Source organism: Lithobates pipiens, unplaced genomic scaffold (genome assembly GCF_037356315.1).
Source record: "Lithobates pipiens isolate NorthernLeopardFrog02 unplaced genomic scaffold, aLitPip1_a1.2 Scaffold_30, whole genome shotgun sequence".
In the NCBI taxonomy this organism is placed as follows: Eukaryota; Metazoa; Chordata; class Amphibia; order Anura; family Ranidae; genus Lithobates; species Lithobates pipiens.
In genome coordinates, this window is record NW_027507791.1 from 61,614,811 (window position 1) to 61,634,918 (window position 20,108).

At 38.8% G+C, this 20,108-nt stretch overlaps 1 protein-coding gene across 1 annotated transcript; it reads left to right on the forward strand.

Moving 5' to 3' along the window:
• The first annotated feature begins 727 nt into the window (after positions 1–727).
• On the forward strand, positions 728–18,538 carry LOC143942090 (uncharacterized). Its single transcript, XM_077463390.1, has 6 exons — positions 728–815; positions 2,893–3,246; positions 5,268–5,570; positions 9,246–9,365; positions 14,510–14,553; positions 18,444–18,538. Exons 1-6 carry the CDS (start codon positions 734–736, stop codon positions 18,495–18,497), a joined length of 957 nt encoding a protein of 318 aa, XP_077319516.1. The 5' UTR covers positions 728–733; the 3' UTR covers positions 18,498–18,538.
• The last annotated feature ends 1,570 nt before the right edge of the window (positions 18,539–20,108 follow it).

Consider the following 20,108-nt stretch of genomic DNA (forward strand, 5'->3'; position numbering starts at 1 on the left):
TAGTCTTCAGATCTGTTATGGCTGCTGAAAATGTGGATTTTATGTCTGCAGCGAATCCGGACATGTGGTCATAAGTGAGGGGTTTTGAGGAGTGAGAGAGTCCCCTACCTGTGTCCTCCGAGGCAGACTGGGAGTCCTCGCTAAAATCTTCCTCCTCTCCATGCGGCCGCGCCATCTTGTCAGGGCCACTCGCCCGCTGTACAGACTGAGATTTAAAGATCTCGTTGATATTCCGGGCCGCTCCGCCGCTCGGATTCCTCCGGGCACTGGCATGAGGCGTTAGCTGGTTTTTCTTGCCCATGTTTCGCGGTGTAAGAAGGACAGATAAGGCTGTTTGCTGACTCTCTTCCCGGAGCTCTGTTAATGCGCCGCCATCCTCTCCGCCGGCCAAGCCACGCCCCTCCTACATGTGCCTTTATATCACACCTCCCCAGTTGCCTGTCTATTAAGATACTTTATTTTTGTCAATGTATCATAAGTGGTGCTGTTTTCTGTCACACTGGGAATCCCACATGTAAACCTTTAAATAAAGAATAAAAAAAAGAAAAGAAATAAATTCACTTGTGTTCTAAAAACATCCTCTAGTGCTACTGTAACAATACAGACCAGAAACTGTTGTTCAGAGAAAATCAAATGTATCAGTCCATTGGCTGTACTGTTAAAGGGGTGGAATTTAGTTTTGCTTTCTCAAACCCACAAGTTTCCACTTATAATTGATATAAGGACAGTGTACATGCAGAAATTCAAAAGGTATCTTAAAAATCTCTTCTGGAAAGTTCAGATGTCTGTCTTCAATCTCCTCTTTTTTTCTGGAGGTAACAAAATACCTTTAATCATATTTTTTGGTAAAAATTATATTACTTATGCTTAGAATTTATTAAAGTTATATGTAGCTTTGTTTTCATCTTCAATTGTCACTGACTTTCTGTTATTTTGTGATATGATATGTACTATACTTTTCCAAAAACAAAGCCACATGACATTATTTAGTTGAGAAATATTAGTTACATAATTACATAGTAGGTGAGGTTGAAAAAAGACACAAGTCCATCAAGTTCAACCTAATATGAGGATAAGTGTTATAAAAAGCTTTTTTATTTTATGCTGTTTGTAAAATGCTTAAAGGGGATTTTAACTATCAAGAAAGAAAAGTATAAAGCCTATGTGATGATATATGATTTATGCTATTAAGATATATTGATGCATTTAATGATATATATTTATTTGATTACTATTTATTATAAAGAGTATATATCAGTATTCTTACTTTTACTAATTTACAGTATTTATTTTACAACTTGTTTCTTATTTAACTCTTGTCAACCTTCATTTTATTATTTATTTTCTTATTCTGTGCTTTAAAAAAAAAAAGATTTAAAAGTTTATTAACCTAACAAGTCTCCTCTGTATGTTTTTAGCAGTTGTTAACTAATCATCCAATCACGTGCAGGGAAAAAAATCAACCTTGTATATAATTAAATGATTAAATGAACTTTATCTCATGTTTTAGTAAAAAAATATAAGAATAATGTTACAGTTAGAGTACAGAATTTGTCACATTGTTACTTAATGTTACTTAATGAATAAAATAATAAATATAACTGACATTGGTTGGATTGTACGAATCTTTGAAAATGCGGTGTTCCAATTACTACAATAAACCTCTGAGATACCGTTCTATGTATTTTTAAATGGAGACTTCATTCTAAAGGACTGAATTTGTTTAGTAAATATTATTTAAGTTAATTTTATTAATTGTTAAGTATTTTTTTAAGTTAAGTATTTCAATATTTTTAATAATATTTTTATAGGTTTTAAATATATTTTTGCCTATCTTTTACATTACTTTTTCCCTCTCTTTAAAAGCAGGGAAGGGGCAGCTGCAAATAAATCCTTAAATTCGATTTTTTTTTTTGCTGACAAAGTGAGATGTATTAGATGTGTGCCATTATCACTTAGGAGCAGATGCTTCATTTTGGGTGACAAAAACCTATCTAGAGCAGCCTATTGACCTTCACTATGTGACATGCAGAAATCATATGAAAATATCGGGAACGCTCATTCCGGCTACATGATAATATGAACATGGCCTAATGCATTGATAAAGATTCTACAAGTTGCTGCATGCATTGTGAGAATACAGTCACTGTAATCTCACAGTTTCCTGACTTTCTGGCCAGAGTAAAATGAAAGAGTGTTATACCAACCGGCTCCCTTTAAATTGCACTAACCACACTGGAGGCAAAACAAGGAGTCCAGAGTGATCCTAAGGTTCAGGCAAGACAAACTGTTTTTTTTTTTAACATTAAACGCACAATAGCTGTTCAATTTTTAATTGGATCGATTTTAAATAAGTTGTGATTCCTTAAACCATGTATTCACATATCTGGTAGGATTTTTTTTTTAATCTATTTATTTTTGTATAATGCAATTATGGATATTTATTTGTGCCTTTACTGGTATTGTTTACGCAATGAAGATCCAGATATTTTATAGCTGATATACTTCATGAAAGTCGTATAATTTAAGTTAAAAGTTTCTCTTTTTTTTCTATTAAACAATAAACACAATCGAATATCTACTGCCTAAAGATCAGTAGCTGCTGCTAAAGGAATTGTAGGAGTTCAAAAAAAAAAGTCTTAAAGATTTAATGCAATTTATATGTAGTTGCTTTATACTATAAAGTTAACCTTGTATTAGAAAGTATGGATTAGCTTTAATGCCTATATTCTTTTTTACAATTTATTATACTGTATGTGTTGTTAAGTTATATTATACTTCATATATTTTTTTATATTGAAATGTAATTGTATATTACAATGTTATTTTATATTGTATTGTATAATATATTGTATTATATTGGCTTATATGTCACTTTTCATTGTTTTATAGGGTTGGTTGTCAGAGCAGTTCTACACCAGCCTCAAGATGTCCTATTTGTTCCAGCTGGTGGTACAGCAAGAATTTCCTGCATATCAGATAAGCTGGATGATGCAAAGAATTACATTACTTGGTACAGAGGACCCCATGGAGTGGACAAAGCTCCTATATTTATTAGAGACTGTGTATGGAGAGATAATACCCATAAATACAAATGTGAATCGGGTTATAGGGCAAGAAATGTGAATCTGTTGATATACAACGTTCAGAAAAATGATTCTGGAAAATATTTCTGCAAAACAAATTTTAAAGAAGCCAGTGCCAAGCAAGTGATATCTGTAAATGAGACAACCCTAATTGTTGGAGGTATGAAAAACATACTCATATGAGTCATATACACACATGAATTTATAGATAGGAACAATATTTATTCTGAAATGTTTTGCCATTGTGTTAGCTTTAGATACCTGTACTTGACATTATTATTTTCTAGTATAGAGCTTCCAGCACAGATAACAGAATCCTACCTGAAGTCTACCCGCACCATAAACTTCTACTCCTTACACTAACCTCCTATATCTACATTTACCTACTTGTTTTCCTACAAATGTCCCCTACAGCTGGCCCAAAATCTAACAGCCTTTTGCTTAAATACCAAGATTCCAGCACTGAGAGCCCAATCAAAAAATTCATGATTTGCAAAGTATGAGTGCTCCATTCACCTGTAACCCCCATTTTAAGGCCTACAGAACTCTTGTCCTATGGCTCCTTACCTTTGTACAGTAGATTATTGTGGTTGCTGTGAAAAAGAAGGATGGCTTTGTATGGTTTGCCATTTTGTTTATCCAGTATTATTAATATTATTATACAGGATTTACATCTCGCCAAAGGTTTACGCATCACTTTACAATATAAAAGGGAGACAATTTACAATGCACTAAAATACAAGAGGGTTAAAAGGGCTCTGCTCATAGGAGCTCACAATCTAATAGTCTAGAGCAAGTGGTACAAAAGTTTGTAACTGTGGGGGTTGAGCTGATGGAAGTAATAAAACATCAATTGAATGAGTGTTAGGCTTTCCTGAAAGATAAGTTTTCAGTGATCCCCTAAAGGCAGCCAGGGTATGAGATAGCTAGATAGACTGAGGATGGGAGAGCTCCGTAGAAGTCCTGGAGATGAACATGGGAGGAGTAGACAAGGGAGTTTGAGAGCAGGAGGTCTTGAGGGGAGCAGAGGCTGTAGATTGCTTTGTATGTTGTTGTTAGTATTTTGAATTTAATTCACTGGGTATTCAGAATGAGTCTGGCAGCAGCTTTCATGATAGATTGAAAAGGGGATAGCCTATGAAGAGGTAAGCCTATGGGAAAGGAGTTGCAATAGTCAAGGTGAGAGATAACGAGGGAGTGAATGAGTAGCTTGGTGGTTTAATTAATTAAAAAGGGGGGAATTTTAGATGTATATTTTTTGTGGCAATGGACTTAAATCGCCCACCATTTTAATCCTGCCAACTGGAAGAATGAGCTTTGATAGCATATAATACAACTCAGGAGGCTGTGATTTTTGGTCACAGATATTAGGTACAAAGTTGATTTACTGGTGTAATCATTGTCCTTCAATATTCTATTAAGCAAGCTGAGTAATAAAGAGCAACTCTATAAAACTATAACTTGCATTTTTCGATGCACTATTCAGTGAAGTGTTTAATAAGAAGCTTTTATTGCTGTTTTGCCATTCGGGGACAGACCCAGGGTCCAATCTCTACACTTTTAAGTCTGGCATGGAGGAATCAGATTGCTTATATTCTATATTTTATTTACACATCGGCAGAGAGAGTGTAACATCCAACAAACTAATCAACGTGCGGCCTTTAATGTGTAGCTGAATTAATAAACAAAAATGTATTTACAGCTTAGATGTGGTGACTGAACAATGTGACAATGCTCAGTCCTCCACTGCTTGTATGGAGGACAAGAAGAACAGTCTTAGTGGTGGCATCAATGGAGGGGACCATCAGGGACCATCTGGCACAGGCACATCCGTGGCAATTGATTTTCATTCCCTCACATATAGAAATGGCACCAGCAAGGGGCCTCAATGGTGGACTTGGGTAATTAAGAAGTTTTGTGCACTGACTAATATGTCCCAAGGGCAGAATTATCTTTGTGAAGTAACCCAGTAGAAACTGGACTTCCCAAAAACTTTCCTGAACTGAAATTCACTAATGTTAAACATTTGGTACACTTTCTATAAAATGATGCCTAATATCTAGCTTTTACTGTAGTGTAGGTATTTAGGGACACACTGCTAGATATTTACAGCTCTCAACTTGTGTTTCATGTGGATTACAGTACTAACGTATATTTTATTACCTTATTATTCATTCACAGACAATTATACAACCATCATTTCTATCCATCTTCTGGCTTCTTCTCAATTTCTTCCTTCTAACAATGCCATCCAGCTGACTTGTATAGTTAGCGCTTCTCATCATACAGTTCAGGTGACCTGGAACATCTCTGGAATGCAAAACAAGGGCAGAATCATTTCTAGGGAGGAAACTGGTGGCATTTGGACTTTTCAAAGCCTTATCTCACTTCAAAAGGATATTGTGCACCATGGATGTCATGTGATCTGCGAAGTCTGGCTCAGTTCCTCTCCTGTCCAGATACACTGGACAATAAAAGGCAGAGGTAGGTGTATATCCTTTTAAGGTTGGCATTCTTTCACTCTACATCAATGCATTCCTGAAATTGTTACATGCATTGTCAGCTGTGGTGCATTGAACATTCAAATCAATGGGCTGCCCTCCGCAACTTGCATCAATGTGCATGTGTTTAAAACATTGCAGCAGATTGGGCTGAAATAAATGGGTCATTTTACTATGTCTACATTGTTATTGTGTTCCATTCTGATTACAGGCTTGACACTGTTTTTAACAACTAATTTCAATTTCAGCCAGAGGGTCATAGCAGACAGTAGTCAGGGTTTTAACTCTGCCTAGGTGCTTACTCATAATTAGTGAAGGAAATTATTCATTAGTCTTCTGCTTCATAAAAGATTTGGTTTATTTATTTTCCCCTTCCTTTCATTTTCTGTGCTTTCCATTCTCTTTTTCCACTTTATGGATTTTTTCTCCTGTCCTTCATAATAAATCTTACTAGGAAGAATATGAGATGTGGATACAGTAATTTGTAAAGCATTATAGGTCACATTAATCTATAAAGAAACTGAAATATCAGTGATCTCATGCAGTGTCAAGTCACTGTCTGCAGTCTCTAACCATCTTTTGCAGCATGTCAGTAGTCTCTGACTTTTTTGTAGCATTACATACAATAAATAATAGATTGCTCATATGGTAATGTTAGGGGCCTCACTTTTCACCCCGTATATCAAATAAGGAGTCTACCACTGCCCTTGACCCTTGAATGCTGATTCTGACCAATGAACTGATAAGCCTTTATTTCCATCTGGTAATGATGCCAGTAACATACTTCCTGTAATAGGGTGACTAAGCTCACTCACTGCTACCGTATCTATGGAGGAACAGTATTGTGACTCTAGTATGCCCTACAGATTTGGATTAAGATTATGTTGGGTGACTAACATTTTATTCATGGGAGTAGTGTTCTGAAAATGGTTTGGGCCAAGCAAAAGTTTGGCCCCTACATCGCCTGTTCGCCCGTTCAGAAAACACCTGAATTTGCAGGGCGCTTGGCAGGATGTTTTCTCTGCCGAGTGCCCCACAATGCACTGCGCACTGCTCGGTGCATTCTAAGGCCCTAATTGGATGAAGCCTTGCACCTGACCTCTGGGCACAGAGCGCTGTCAGAGCTCTGATTGGACAAAGTCATGAGGACTTTTTTCCAATCATGGCTCAGTGCTCCTAGTGCCACCCCACACTATAAAAAGGTTCCTTCCCATAGGAAGCTTTTTCAGTGTGTTTTTGGAGTGGAGATAGATAGAGCAGGGCTCAGTTTGCTCCTAGCAACTTAGTACGTTCACTTTTTGTGACTCAGAGTGTAGAGTGTTAGTGTAGTGCTAGTATCATGTGTCAGTATAGTGTGAGTCTAGTGTGTGTGTAGTGTGTCAGTATAGTGTGTCATTATAGTGTAGTGTCATAGTTTTTATATTTCTATCAGCTTCAGTTCATTTAAAGTGCACCAAACCACTTTTCATTCAATAAAGTGCATCCAATCACACATTTCCCAGTTTCTATTAAATTTGGGTAATAAGCCTCCCATCATGTCTGGGGGGGCAACAAGGAGAGGCAGATGTTCCCATACCACCATGGGGGGGCCAACAGCATCTGTGTCCACAGGCAAAGGTGGACTTGGTACATCCTCAGGTAGGGCACATTTGTCTAGTGATGTCGCCCATGCTATCCAGCCCAGCATGCAGATGAGGTGGTGGACTGGCTTACTAAACGACTCTAATCTTCCCCTCCTTTATTACCCGAGCTCACAATAGTGCGCAGTCCACTGCAGCTGCCAGAGTAGATTTTTCTGCCTCTAGATGGTTATGGGGTTAAGGCACCACGAACACTCAAAGACCATTTTCCGCACCTGTTACTTGTATCCAAAGTCTCCGAAAGATACACCAGACTTTGAAGAGCAAAAAGAAGGGGCAACACTTACGGAGATAAAAGCAATGATGTTTATTGAAGATCCATAAAATAAGAAAACATGATGCACAAATGATCCAAGGTGCTCAGTAGACACGTTTCACACAAACATTATTCACCCTCCCCTGCCATGAAAACCCCTATAGATCCTACATCCAGCTTTCTCTTTGTTAATCTTGGCCTGTGTGTACTATAATTTGGCTTCTTCACTAAAGGCTTGCTCACTGTGGTGCAAAACTTTTTTTTTTTTTACATTGGCTATACTCTATTTCCCAGTTATGCCAGTTGTCCCCTTAATTACTGAAATTGTGCCTAGCTAATGTATCTTCATATTATAGTTAGGGTTAATTCTAATGTGACCTTGTACTACTTTTTTATAAAATAAGCTAAAATACACATATCTTCCTAAAATTACACTGGTTATCAAAACAGATTTATCCCGTCTAAATATTGTTTTTTCTTAATAAAGATTTTTATTGAATAGATAAACAAATTATAACGGTGGTACAATTAAACGACTGTAACTTATACATATGAATGAATACAAACCTCACATTAGTGATACGGTAGTTGAAATAGAATCGTTGTATAGTGAGTTTGACAAATCAGACAGTAAGAACTCCCTCCATGACAATAACAAAATATGGTTAATCACCAGTAATACATCTCAGATTTTACTGCGTACAACTGTAGCTCTAAACTTTATTTCCATCCAAAGTCTGCCAAAGAGACACCAGAATATATCCAAACGATCTCTAATCTTGTTGCAAGTGCACTAAATTGTGGCCTCAAGCAGCTGTTTACTAAATAAAGAAAGCTTGCAGGGAAAATATGTTTAAATGTCTTTTTTTCTTTATAAATGTCAATTTTGCTGCAGCAGGTTCTATACATGGTACAGATGTGCCACTTCACAGGCATACAAAGAGAACCCCCCAGGCACTATATGTAAAGGAATTTTTCATTTTTATTGTTTCACTTTAAGCATCATTAAAATCACTGCTCCTTTAAAAACAATATTTTTTAAAAAAAAGTTTGCATTGTTACATGTCCCCCAGGACAAGTTCGGGTCCCATAGACTGTAATAGGGTTCGGGGTTTGGGTCTGAACTTTTACTCTGTTTGATAGTTCTGGTGCAAACTGAACCGGAGCCGGTGTTTGGCCCATCTCTATATGGGAGCTGGATAATAAACATTTTTAAAAAATCCCAACATCCTTGTTATGTCAGGTTTCAGTGAATAGTGCCTCCATGAAATTAAAGGGACTTGAAAATAAAACGTGCCCGTTTCTTGAGTTATTTTATTCAGGGTTGCTCATCTGCACCCCCTATCATGCAATTATCAATTCAAATCCCAACCATGCCACTACCTGCATTGAGTTTGCATGTTCTCCCTGTGCTTACATACACTGACACACACACCAAAGACATGCTGGTAAGTAATGGGCTCCTGTCTAAACTGGTCCCAGTATGTGCATGGGTGCATGTGAGATAGGTAACCTAGATTGTAAGCAGCTTGAGGGCAAGGAGTGATGTGAATGTACAACATAGGGGGGGTTTACTATAACTGAAATGCTCAGAATCTGTGCATGGCAGCCAATCATCTTCTAACTTCAGCTTGCTCAATTAAGCGTTGACAATAAAACCTGGAAGCTGGTTGGTTTCTATGCAGAGTTGAAAGGGATCTGTGAGGACCTTATTTTACTATATTTGTTTCAGCATGTTTTCATTCTCAACATTCCTCTCTAGGTGCAATGAATGGTGGATATATCTCGGCGTGTTCAAATTTCCTTATATCTGTCCTGACTGGAACAATTCTGCTGCTGTTGGTCCTTTGCACTCATATTGTTTGGACTTGCAACTATCAGGGTAAAGTTGTAGTCTAAGTTCAAAAACCAAAACAATGAGGTTGACTTGCTAAAGGAGTAGACCGTTTTCACTTTCAAAGTGAATTTTCACATCCCAATGAACAAAGTGAAGTTGTGCTGACTTAAAACATCCAATCATGCAAAAGATTCAATGTTTTAAATTTTCCTTGCAGGTGATTGAGTATTCTTTGCAAGGTGAATTTTCACTTTGTTTCACTTTATTCCCTAAGATGAAAAAAAATTCACTTTCCAAAGTGAAAATTCACATTATAAGTGAAAACAGTCTACTAATTTGGGAAATCAGGAAAAATTTCAGGAACTCAAAGAAGGTTACATAGTTGGTGAGGTTGAAAAAATACACCAGTCCATCCAGGTGAAGGGATAGTGTTTAAGAGCCACGAATAAAGCCTCTAATAAAATATATAAAATGTTGAAATGTCTGTTTAACCACTTAAGGACCGCCTCACACCGTTGTACGTCAGCAGAATGGCACAGCTGGGCACAAGCTCGTGCCTGTACGTTGCTTTTTAAGGGCCCAGCCGCTGGCAGCGCGCTCCCGAGCCGGTCCTGTGCTCCGTGACCGTGACCGCGAGACCAGCAGACCCAATCGCCGCTGGTGTGACGTGATCGGGTCACAGAGCTGAAGAACGAGGAGAGGTCTGTGTAAACAAACCTCTCCCCGTGCTTCCCTGTGTGGCTGTCACCGATCGTCTGTTCCCTTTTATAGGGAAGGACGATCAGTGACATCACATGCCAGGCCACGCCCCCCTACAATACAAAAAAAAATAACATCATACATAACACCTACACTGCCCCCTATTGGTTAACTCCTTCACTGTCAGTGTCATTTACATAGGAATCAGTGCATTTAAATAGCACTGATTGTTGTATAAATGACAATGGTTCCAAAAATGTGTCAAAAATGTCCGATGTGTCCGCCATAATGTCGTGGTCACAATAAAAATCGCTGATCACCGCCATTACTAGTAAAAAAAATATTAATAAAAATGCTATAAAACTATCCCCTATTTTATAAACGCTATAACTTTTGCGCAAACCAATCAATAATCACTAATTGTGTTTTTTTTTACCAAAAATATGTAGAAGAATATGTATTGGTCTAAACAGGGAAAAAAAATTTATATATTTTTTGGGGATATTTATTATAGCAAAAAATATTGAATTTTTTTCAAAATTGACGCTTTATTTTTGTTTATAGCGCAAAAAATAAAAAACGCAGAGGTGATCAAATACCACCAAAAGCTGTGTTTATGGGAAAAAAAGGGCACCAATTTTGTCAATTAAAGCGACGCAGTGCCGAATCACAAAAAGGGGCTTGGTCCTTTGGCTGCAAATTGATCCGGGGCTTAAGTGGTTAAATAAATACCTGCAATGATTCTGCCTGCTTTTCCCCCTCAATTCCAGCCACATGATCATTGCTGTAACATTGGCCATATCATCTCTGAAGCTTTCTCTAAGTCCTTTGGCAGAAATCATGCAATCAGTGGGGCAGAACCAATTGTGTTATTGGTGCCAGAAGGCAGAGCTCCAGGAATTCAAATGCTAAACTTGGGGAAATCTTTTCACCCGAGGAATGATTGTATGATTGTACACAACTTTCAACAGCCGTTTCCGACCTTCTGAAAATTTCTGAAGGGACAAACTCCAAAATATTTCTTGTACGGGAACAGAACAAAAGATTTTTGTTTAAAGCCTACTGTTTTCGTATGCTGTTTGTACGATATCAAAGACTGCACATGATCAGAAACAACAAATAGTAATTAAAAAAAAGCCTTTGTCGTACGAGAATTTTTGTACATTATTTTTATCCTCTGTTCCAACTTGCTGTGAAACAGCGAGGAAAACCGGCCAATCTTTCACCCGATTTTATCATTATTATTATTATAAATGAGTTATATAGCACCAACAGTTTACGCAGCCCTTTTCAATGTAGCGGGGGACAGCACAATTACAGTACAGTTCAATACAGAAGGGATAGGAGGGCCCTGCTCGTAGAGCTTACATTCTAAAGGGAGGGAATGGTGGCACAAAAGGTAATAAATGCAGGGAATGTTTTGATGGGGATGTTAGGTGGGTGTGGGATAGGTTTCCCAGGTTAGGGACTGATCGGATATACTGGGGCAGGGAGTTCCAGAGGATGGGAGAAGCTTTGGAGAAGTCCTGAAGGTGAGCATGAGAGGAGGTAACAAGGGAACTAGAGAGCAGGAGGTCCTGGGAGGAGCGGAGGGGATGATTTGGGTGATGAGGTTGGTGATGTAGCTCGGGTTGTTGTGAATGGCCTTGTATGTTGTGGTTAGCATTTTGAATTTTATATGGTGGGGTAGGGGAAGCCAGTGAAGGGATTGGCAAAGAGGAGCAGCAGTCACAGATTGGTTAGTGAGGTGTATTACTCTAGCAGCAGCATTCATAATAGATAGTGTGTGCAGCGCTTAACTGTGTTACTGACCGCTGCTGTTCACGCAAGAAGGCCAAAATTGGCCTGTTGTATGATCACTAATTACCTATATCTCAGCGCTGTCATGGAATCCAACCAAATATATTCATAATGTTATTCAGTGCAATATTCACTGCCAATGTATTACATTTTGAATATATTTGGTTTGTTTCCATGACAGGGCTGTGATATAGGTAATTATTTCCAAAAATGTGCAGCTTTGTAAAATATTCTTAATTTTATTGTCATACCTGTAAGCCATTTTGGAAGCCTGTTGAAAAAAGCCCAGCAAACAATCCTGACATCCTGCATAGATTGCTGCTGGTGTGCAAATCATTCCTGTAATGCTAGGACCTAGGTATGTGTACAGTTTTCATGTCCTAGCAACAAGGCAGGATTTGGGGATTTCTAACTGAATTTTTCAGCCAGGCTTTGAGATTGTCCCAAGTGGCCTAAACTTAGGACAATAAAATGAATGAACATTTTACAAAGTTGCAAAGATTTTTTTTTTTTTGGGCCACTTGACTGCATGGGCTAATTTTTTTGAAAAGGTGAACCTTCTAAGACACAATTATTTATTGGGGACTCCATCAGTGAGATTTCCTGATTTAGTCCTGGATTACATACTGACCATCTCAGTGTTTTGGGCATTCATATTATAAAATAATTACCATATTTATCGGCGTATAACGTGCGCCGGCGTATAACACACACCCCAAGTTTAGGAGGGAATTTTGTGGAAAAAACTTTTAGGAGGAAAAAAAACTTACATTTAAATGCCCATCAATGCAGCCTTATCAGTGTCCATCTGAAGCCTTGTCAGTGTCATTTGCAGCCTTGTCATGCAGCCTGTCCTCATTGCAGCCTTGTCATGCAGCCTGTCCTCATTTCAGCCTTGTCATTGCAGCCTTGTCATGCAGCTTGTCCGTCGTTGTAGCCTTAGTGAATTAGTGATGTCCGCTTATTTTTTTTAAAATAGTCCAAAATGTCTTGGTATGCTGACGCCTTAAGAGTTCCCTTCGCTGGAACTAAGAGGCCAAGCCTGAGTCCTGAAAAACAACCCCACACAATAATCCTCCTCCACCAAATTTTGGCCTTCACCGAAAGCCGCGGAGAAGGGCCGAGGCGGCTGTAAGCCGCCAAGAAGGGCCAAGAGCGAGCAAAAGCCGCGGAGAAGGGCCGAAGGTGGCCGAAAGCCACGAGAAGGGCCGAAAGCCGCCCAGAGCCCAAAAAATCGTGCGGAAATCGCGGAGTATCGGCGTATAACACGCACCCGCAATTTTCCCCTGATTTTAAGGGGAAAAGGTGCGTGTTATACGCCGATAAATACTTTTATAAAATAAATAAAAAATCCATTAGTGAGAGTAGGACATTGCAATGTCTATGGCAGTGCTGAAGGCTTGGCAACCCAGATACAGTGTGCTCACATCATATAAAAACAGTAATGGAAAATATCACTTTTTGAAGGATTGACAGTTGTAAGTGTAATTTCTTAGTAATACTGTAAGTGCTGCTAACATTACAAAGGAAACAGCAAACAGGCAGCAATGTGGCTAAGTGGTTAGCATTCTGCCTAGCAGCACTAGGGTTGTCAGTTCAAATACCAACCACACGGCACTACCTGTCTGAAGTTTCCATGTTCTCACTGTGCCTGTGTGAGTTTCCTCCCACACTACAAAGACATGCTGGTAAGTTGGTAGGCTCCTATCTAAATTGGCCCTAGTATCTGTATGAATGTGAGTTAGGGACCTTAGATTACTTCTTGATTGTATAATGTAAACAATATTATCAAAAGTATTGGGACACCTGAACTTTAATGGCATCCCAGTCTTAATCCATACAGTTAAATATTGAGTTGACCCACCCTTTGCAGCTATACCAGCTTCACCTCTTCTGGGAAGGTTGTCCACAATGTGTTTATGGGAATGTTTGGTCATTCTTCCAGAAGCACATTTGTGAGGTCAGCACTAAAGCTACATGGGGTATAATTTTTGAAGCAAAGCCGAAGCAAAGCAAACACAAGGCGTAAACAGGACTATAAGCTAATCTTTTTATTTAGTGACATGAGCTTTGACTGGCGTTAAGAGAGCTTTACCAAAGCCTGGCTCCCAGTCTCTTCTCTAATTCATCCCAAAGGTGTTCTATCAGGTTGAGGCCTGGATTCTGTGCAGGCCAGTCAACTACCTAAACCCCAAACTTGCTCATCCATGTCTTTATGGACCTTGCTTTGTGCTCTGGTCCAAATCATTTGGTGGAGGGGGGATTATGGTGTGGGGTTGTTTTTCAGGACTCAGGGTTGGCCTCTTAGTTCCAGCGAAGGGAACTCTTAAGGCGTCAGCATACCAAGACATTTTGGACAATTTCATGCTCCCAACTTTGTGGGAGGAGTTTGGGGATGGCCCCTTCCTGTTCCAACATGACTGCACACCAGAGCACAAAGCGAGGTCCATAAATACCTGGATGAGCGAGTTTTGGATGGAGGAACTTGACTGAAGGAGGAAGAGGAACTTGAAGCGATGTGTAAATTGACAATGCTATGATGCAATGATCAATGCAATAATACCATAAAGAATGTAACCAAACAAAACATTCCATTATTTAAAAATAAGTTGTATGTAATTTATGCTGAGACCAACAAGCAGATGTCTAATATATATAATTATAAGTTTATTGATTTTGTTCTTTTGCAGGAAAAGAAGCAAATATATCAAGGAACAATGACACTAATAATGAGGTAAAATCAGTTTTCTAAAGAAAATTCCCTTATTAGTTCTGATTCATGTAAATAATAATCTGTGGACCAGCTGTGAATCTTCAAATTGTGGATTTTTTTTATTCCTGAATTAGCAGAAACATATGTAATTTAGGAACCCAGGCAATGGTTATTCATGAATTGTGTAAATTACTACAGACCAAAAAGATCTACATCAAGTATTAAGTAGGATCAAGTGCTGAATTGTCTTGATTTGTTCATCACCAGGGCCTTTTTTCAGTGGGAATGTGGGGGAACTCAGCTCCGGCACCTCCAGCACTGAATGTATGTAATAGCAAGGGGTGCTGAGGTGTGCTGAAGGATCTATTGATGCTGGCTTTTGGGGGGTCTATTGTTGGTGGAGGGGAATTATTTTTGCACGGTAGTCTATTTTTTCTGGCAAGGTCTATTGTTGCTGAGGGATCTATTTTTGCTGGGAGGTTTCCACTGTTAAGGAAGGGGTATATTGTTCCTGGCTGCTGGAGAGTCTAATGAAGCCTACTGCTAGGAGATCTGTTGTTACTGCCAGGTGTTTCTTATTGCTGGGGTGGTAGTTTTGTAGTGTGGCTTGCTGTGGGTTCTATTGTTGCTAGTGGAATCTACTGTTGCTGGGGGGTGGGGTTCTATTGCTGCTGTCTGCACAGGATCATTAACAAATTCCATACAAATTACTTAGCACTACAAAATAATACTTGGCTGTGGGGCGGTGTTGAGATGTGGGTAGGGGGTGGAACCAAGGGATGGGGTTTGGAGGTAGGTAGGGGGGAGTTCCTGCACCTATTTCCTGAGAAAAATAGCCCTTTTCATCACTATGGATAGACATCCATTACTGCTATTTAACCTCTTGCCGACCGCCACATGTACATTTACGTTGGCAGAATGGCACGGCTGCGCAAATGGGCATACCTGTGCATCCGTTTGAATTTGCCACCATGCCAGCATGTGCATGCCCCACCACCTTCTCCATGAGTGCGCCCGCAGGTCCTGTGCACTCGATGTCCGCTGGGTGCCTGCGATCCTCTCATGGAGAGGTAGAATGGGGATATGCCTATATAAACGAGGCATTTCCCCGTTCTGCCTTGTGACAGGACAGAGATCTACTGATCCCTGTCATCGGGAGCAGTGATCACTGTCATGTCACTTGTAGCCCAGCACCCCCACAGTTAGAATCACTCCCTAGGACACACTTTACCCCTTCATTGCCAGTGTCCCTACCAGTGTAAATTATACAATAAGCAGTGCATTTTTATAGCACTGAACTCATTACTGAACCCTAGAGACTAAGGGGTTGTTTTACTAAAGGCAAATCCACTGTGCACTGCAAGTGAACTTGGAAGTGCAGTCACTGTAGATCTGAGGGAAGATCTGAAATGAGGGGAAGCTCTACTAATTTCTATCATCCTATCATGTGCAAGCAAAAATGCTGTTTTTTAATTTCCTTGCATGTCCCCCTCAGGTCTACAGCGACTGCACTTCCAAGTGCTCTTGCAGTGCACTTGTAAGTGCACAGTGTATTTTAGTAAGTAAATCTACCCCTAAGACTGAGATGCCATTAAAGTTCATGTGCGTGTAAAGGCAAGCATCCCAATACTTTTTGATAATATAGTGCATAACAAAGTGAATCCATGTGGACATCAAAAATAAAATCATTTCAAAGTGAATTTAAAACCTTTCCTGCACTTGATTGGATGTTTGATGTTCTCATATGCTTACTTCATTACCCTTCAATGATTTTCAGTTCACTTCATAGAATTGCAATTCCTATTGGAAGACAGGGTCTTATGTCTACAATATTTAAAGCCTTTGTAGGCATTATTTCCAGCGTTTGGTAAAACTGGTACTGGACCTCAATCTACCCCAATAATCATCCTGGCTGCACCTTTTTCAAGTTAGAGTGAACCTGAGCTAAAAAGTGGAGATTTATTGTCTTGAATCTTCTAGGGATCGTCTAGAAATGTTAATTGTGCCAAAGCAGTACCCAGTAAAATGTATCCTTTGTCTTGAATTCCTTCCAATAAATAGCCGTGCACTTCCTGTGCCTAGGCTGCGCCTATGACTTCAGTCTCATAGTATTATATAAAAGTAAGGATCAGCTGGGTTTGGAGCTGAACTTGGTCCAAGCTTCACAGGAAGCTGCTAGATAATCACATCTGTTCCAACGATTGAGATTGGGATGGGATTGAGATGGGAGATCCATAGCCATGTAGAACTACTAGGTCAATGATGTTAGGAGCATCCCCATCCCTTTGTATACTTACAGCTGGGTGGTGCACAATCTCCTACCCGCACCCTATTGGGTCAGCAATTCAGCTAACCTCTGGGTTCAGAATGAACCTAGGCTCATCCCTGATTGTATGGCAGTTTGCTACTATTCCTATGAGATTTGGAGTGAGATTTGGCAATGTCACCACTGTGCTGCTCACTGCTCTCCGTGTTGGAGAGAAAGCTGAAATGCAAAAGTCTCCCTGCTTCTTCATTTAGTTTATGGTTCTGAACTGTTTTAAACTTTCTCTGCTGTTTGATTATTTTTTCATCTGTCATAAGATTATCAGGCACCGGGGGCAGCTCTACAAGAATAAGAAAGAAAGAGCACGCCAACCTAGTGCATATCCTTAAAACCATTGTTTTTATTGATAAAAAGTGGTACATCACATGATACAGTATTAGACAGTTTGACTGTGATGTATATCATGTAATGTATTTTGATATTGGACCATATGATGAGCTTTTACCCAATTGTAATCTTTTGAGCATAATACTTACCACTTTTTATCAATAAAAACAATGGTTTTAAGAATAATGCATTAGGTTGCTGCGCCTTTTCATCCTTCCTCTTGTGGTTTCAGAAAACCAGACTCCCCAGGCTTTAGAGGGCATCAAAACATGGCTTATCCTTATTATACCAAGATGGAAATATAACACACTTACTTTGGTTGGTTTCACTTCCAAGAGCAGGAGCATTTGTGTCTGTGTCTATCGGGAAAAGCTCAAACATGAGGAAACAAAGTCCTGCATTTACAAAAAGGCAAGAAACTCAAGCAACAAAAAACAGGAAATTGTCCCAGGACTTTAAATGAGGTGAATGCGGTTAGCCAACAATTGACAGAGTAAATGCAGCCTCAAAATTTATTAAAATAGTCATGCAAACATAAACATGAATCTCAGCCAAGCCACTGAAATGATACATACAGTGTACAGAAATACAGAACATGTATCACGTATCAAGGTGTAAAATGTAAATTAAATGTATAAAATGTAAATTGCAAAGTACACATGCATAAAAAGTATCCCAACGTGTTTCACAAGACCATGCTTGCTTCATCAGGGGTAGATGCATGTGTAGTACATCTGTAAGGGGTATAATGAACCAAATAAGTATCACAGACATGGTATCATGACACTTAGTCAAGAGAGTCCAAAAACGCATGGCCCTATACTCACCAAAGGCTGGATCAGACTACCAATTGCTTGATACCCTGAGGCGGCAGTAATGAGTGTCCGGATCGGGAGCTGAGGAGGAAGAGGAAAAACCAACCCAACAGAGTACAAATGGGGGGCAGACATGGCCGGGATGGGGGAATGTGTCACCAATGATGTCCCAGTATCCATTAATAAAGAAACGCAAGCATGACTATTCAGTCCTAGGGAAAAGATCAGCTCCCAAGTGACCACTGACAAAACTGGTTCCTAGCCCTTTGCTCTTTGCCTACCTTTTTTGGGTACAGCTTCCAGAGTTCAGGTCTTGTTTCATTTCTCTCCATTCAGGCTCTAAATGGGACAGTCCATTCATACCGGAGACATTGGGAAACTATTATATATGATATGGTTTGAATCTTCTTTCTGTAATTTCAGTGTTATTTTTATTCATATAGGATGGAATCAATTATGCAGAACTGCGGATTCATCACTGGAATCGCAAAAAATAGTAACAAGAGCCCATCAGCTTTGCACTTGATTTCAGTGGAACCCCAAGATACATTGTTGTGCACTTTTGCTTCTGTTGCTTATTTTTTCATGTGATGCTTTATAGGAAAGCAAATATAGACAATACAGTATACCACATTCATTAATTAATAAATCATAAGATGAGGTACCTTGTATCTGTGTTTTTTTTTTCTTGAATGCACTGTTTGTAAGAATAGCTTATGAATCTTGTTAGATTTTGACCTTTTTTTACAGCCTAACTCTAGATTTTATTTCACTTTAACCCCTAAGGATAAAACAAATCTAAAGGACTATGCTCAATTTTTCAATTTTGACATGTGTTAGTAAAACCGTACATATCATCACAACTACTTTGTGCTTCCAGATAGATTATACTTTTTTTTTTCCAGGAAAAATTGGAATTTAATTTGGCGGTAAACAGTTATGATTTTTTTTTTAATTATTATTATTATCAAAGAAAAGTGGCCCAAAATAGTAAAACATATATATATATATATATATATATATATATATATATATATATATATATATATATATATATATATATATAGGTTATAGTAGTAACAAGAAATATACAGCTACATTTATATACATATATATATATATATATATATATATATATATATATATATATATATATATATATTAGACATGTGCAGAGTAAAATATTTCATTTCGGAATTTAGTTTTCGTCCGAAAACTTAATTTATTTAGTTACTCCCGAAATTCGTTTTTATTTATTTCGTTTTTCGTTCAAAAATTGCATTCGTCCGAAAATCCACATGAATTACGGTCGAATCTGTCTTGGAAGGCTTATGGTGTCTGTCGAATGTATAAAGAAGATTCGACGGAGCTAACTATATAGCATACTTTAGAACCCTATTAAAGTCTATGGGACTCCAACGTTCAAAATCTAAAGTGCTAATTTTAAAGGCTAATTTGCAAGTTACTGTCCTAAAAAGTGTTTGGGGACCCGGGTCCTGCCCCAGGGGACATGTATCAATGCAAAAAAAAGTTTTAAAAACGGCCGTTTTTTCGGGAGCAGTTATTTTAATAATGATTAAAGTGAAACAATAAAAGTGTAATATTCCTTTAAATTTCATAGGGGGGGTTGTCTATAGTATGCCTGTGAAGGGGCTCATGTTTCTGGTGCTTAGAACTGTCCCTGCACAAAGTGTCATTTATGCAGGAAAAAAAGTCCTTTAAAATCACTCGCAGCTATTATGAATTGTCGGCTCCGTAATACAGAGAACACTCATTGAAAGTCATTGATAAAAAAAAAAATAAATAAATAAATAAAAAAGCGTGGGGGTCCCCCAAATTCAATTACCAGGCCCTTCAGGTCTGGTATGGATATTAAGGGGAACCCTGCCTCAAATTTAAGAAAAAATTTGACGTGGGGTTCCCCCTAAATATCCATAACCAGACCCTTCAGGTCTGGTATGGATATTAAGGGGAACCCCGCGTCAAATTTTAAAAAAAATTGACGTGGGGTTCCCCCTAAAAATCCATACCAGACCCTTTATCCGAGCACGCAACCTGGCAGGCCGCAGGAAAAGAGGGGGGGACGAGAGAGCGCCCCCCCCTCCCTC

What these genes read in the sequence shown, in the direction of transcription:
- LOC143942090 (XM_077463390.1), top strand. Translation starts at nt 734, where the DNA reads ATGCAGAAATTCAAAAGGTATCTTAAAAATCTCTTCTGGAAAGTTCAG. An exon ending in TCTCCTCTTTTTTTCTGGAG is followed by an intron (nt 816 to 2,892) that starts GTAACAAAATAC and finishes ATTGTTTTATAG; the next exon opens with GGTTGGTTGTCAGAGCAGTT. An exon ending in CTGGACAATAAAAGGCAGAG is followed by an intron (nt 5,571 to 9,245) that starts GTAGGTGTATAT and finishes ATTCCTCTCTAG; the next exon opens with GTGCAATGAATGGTGGATAT.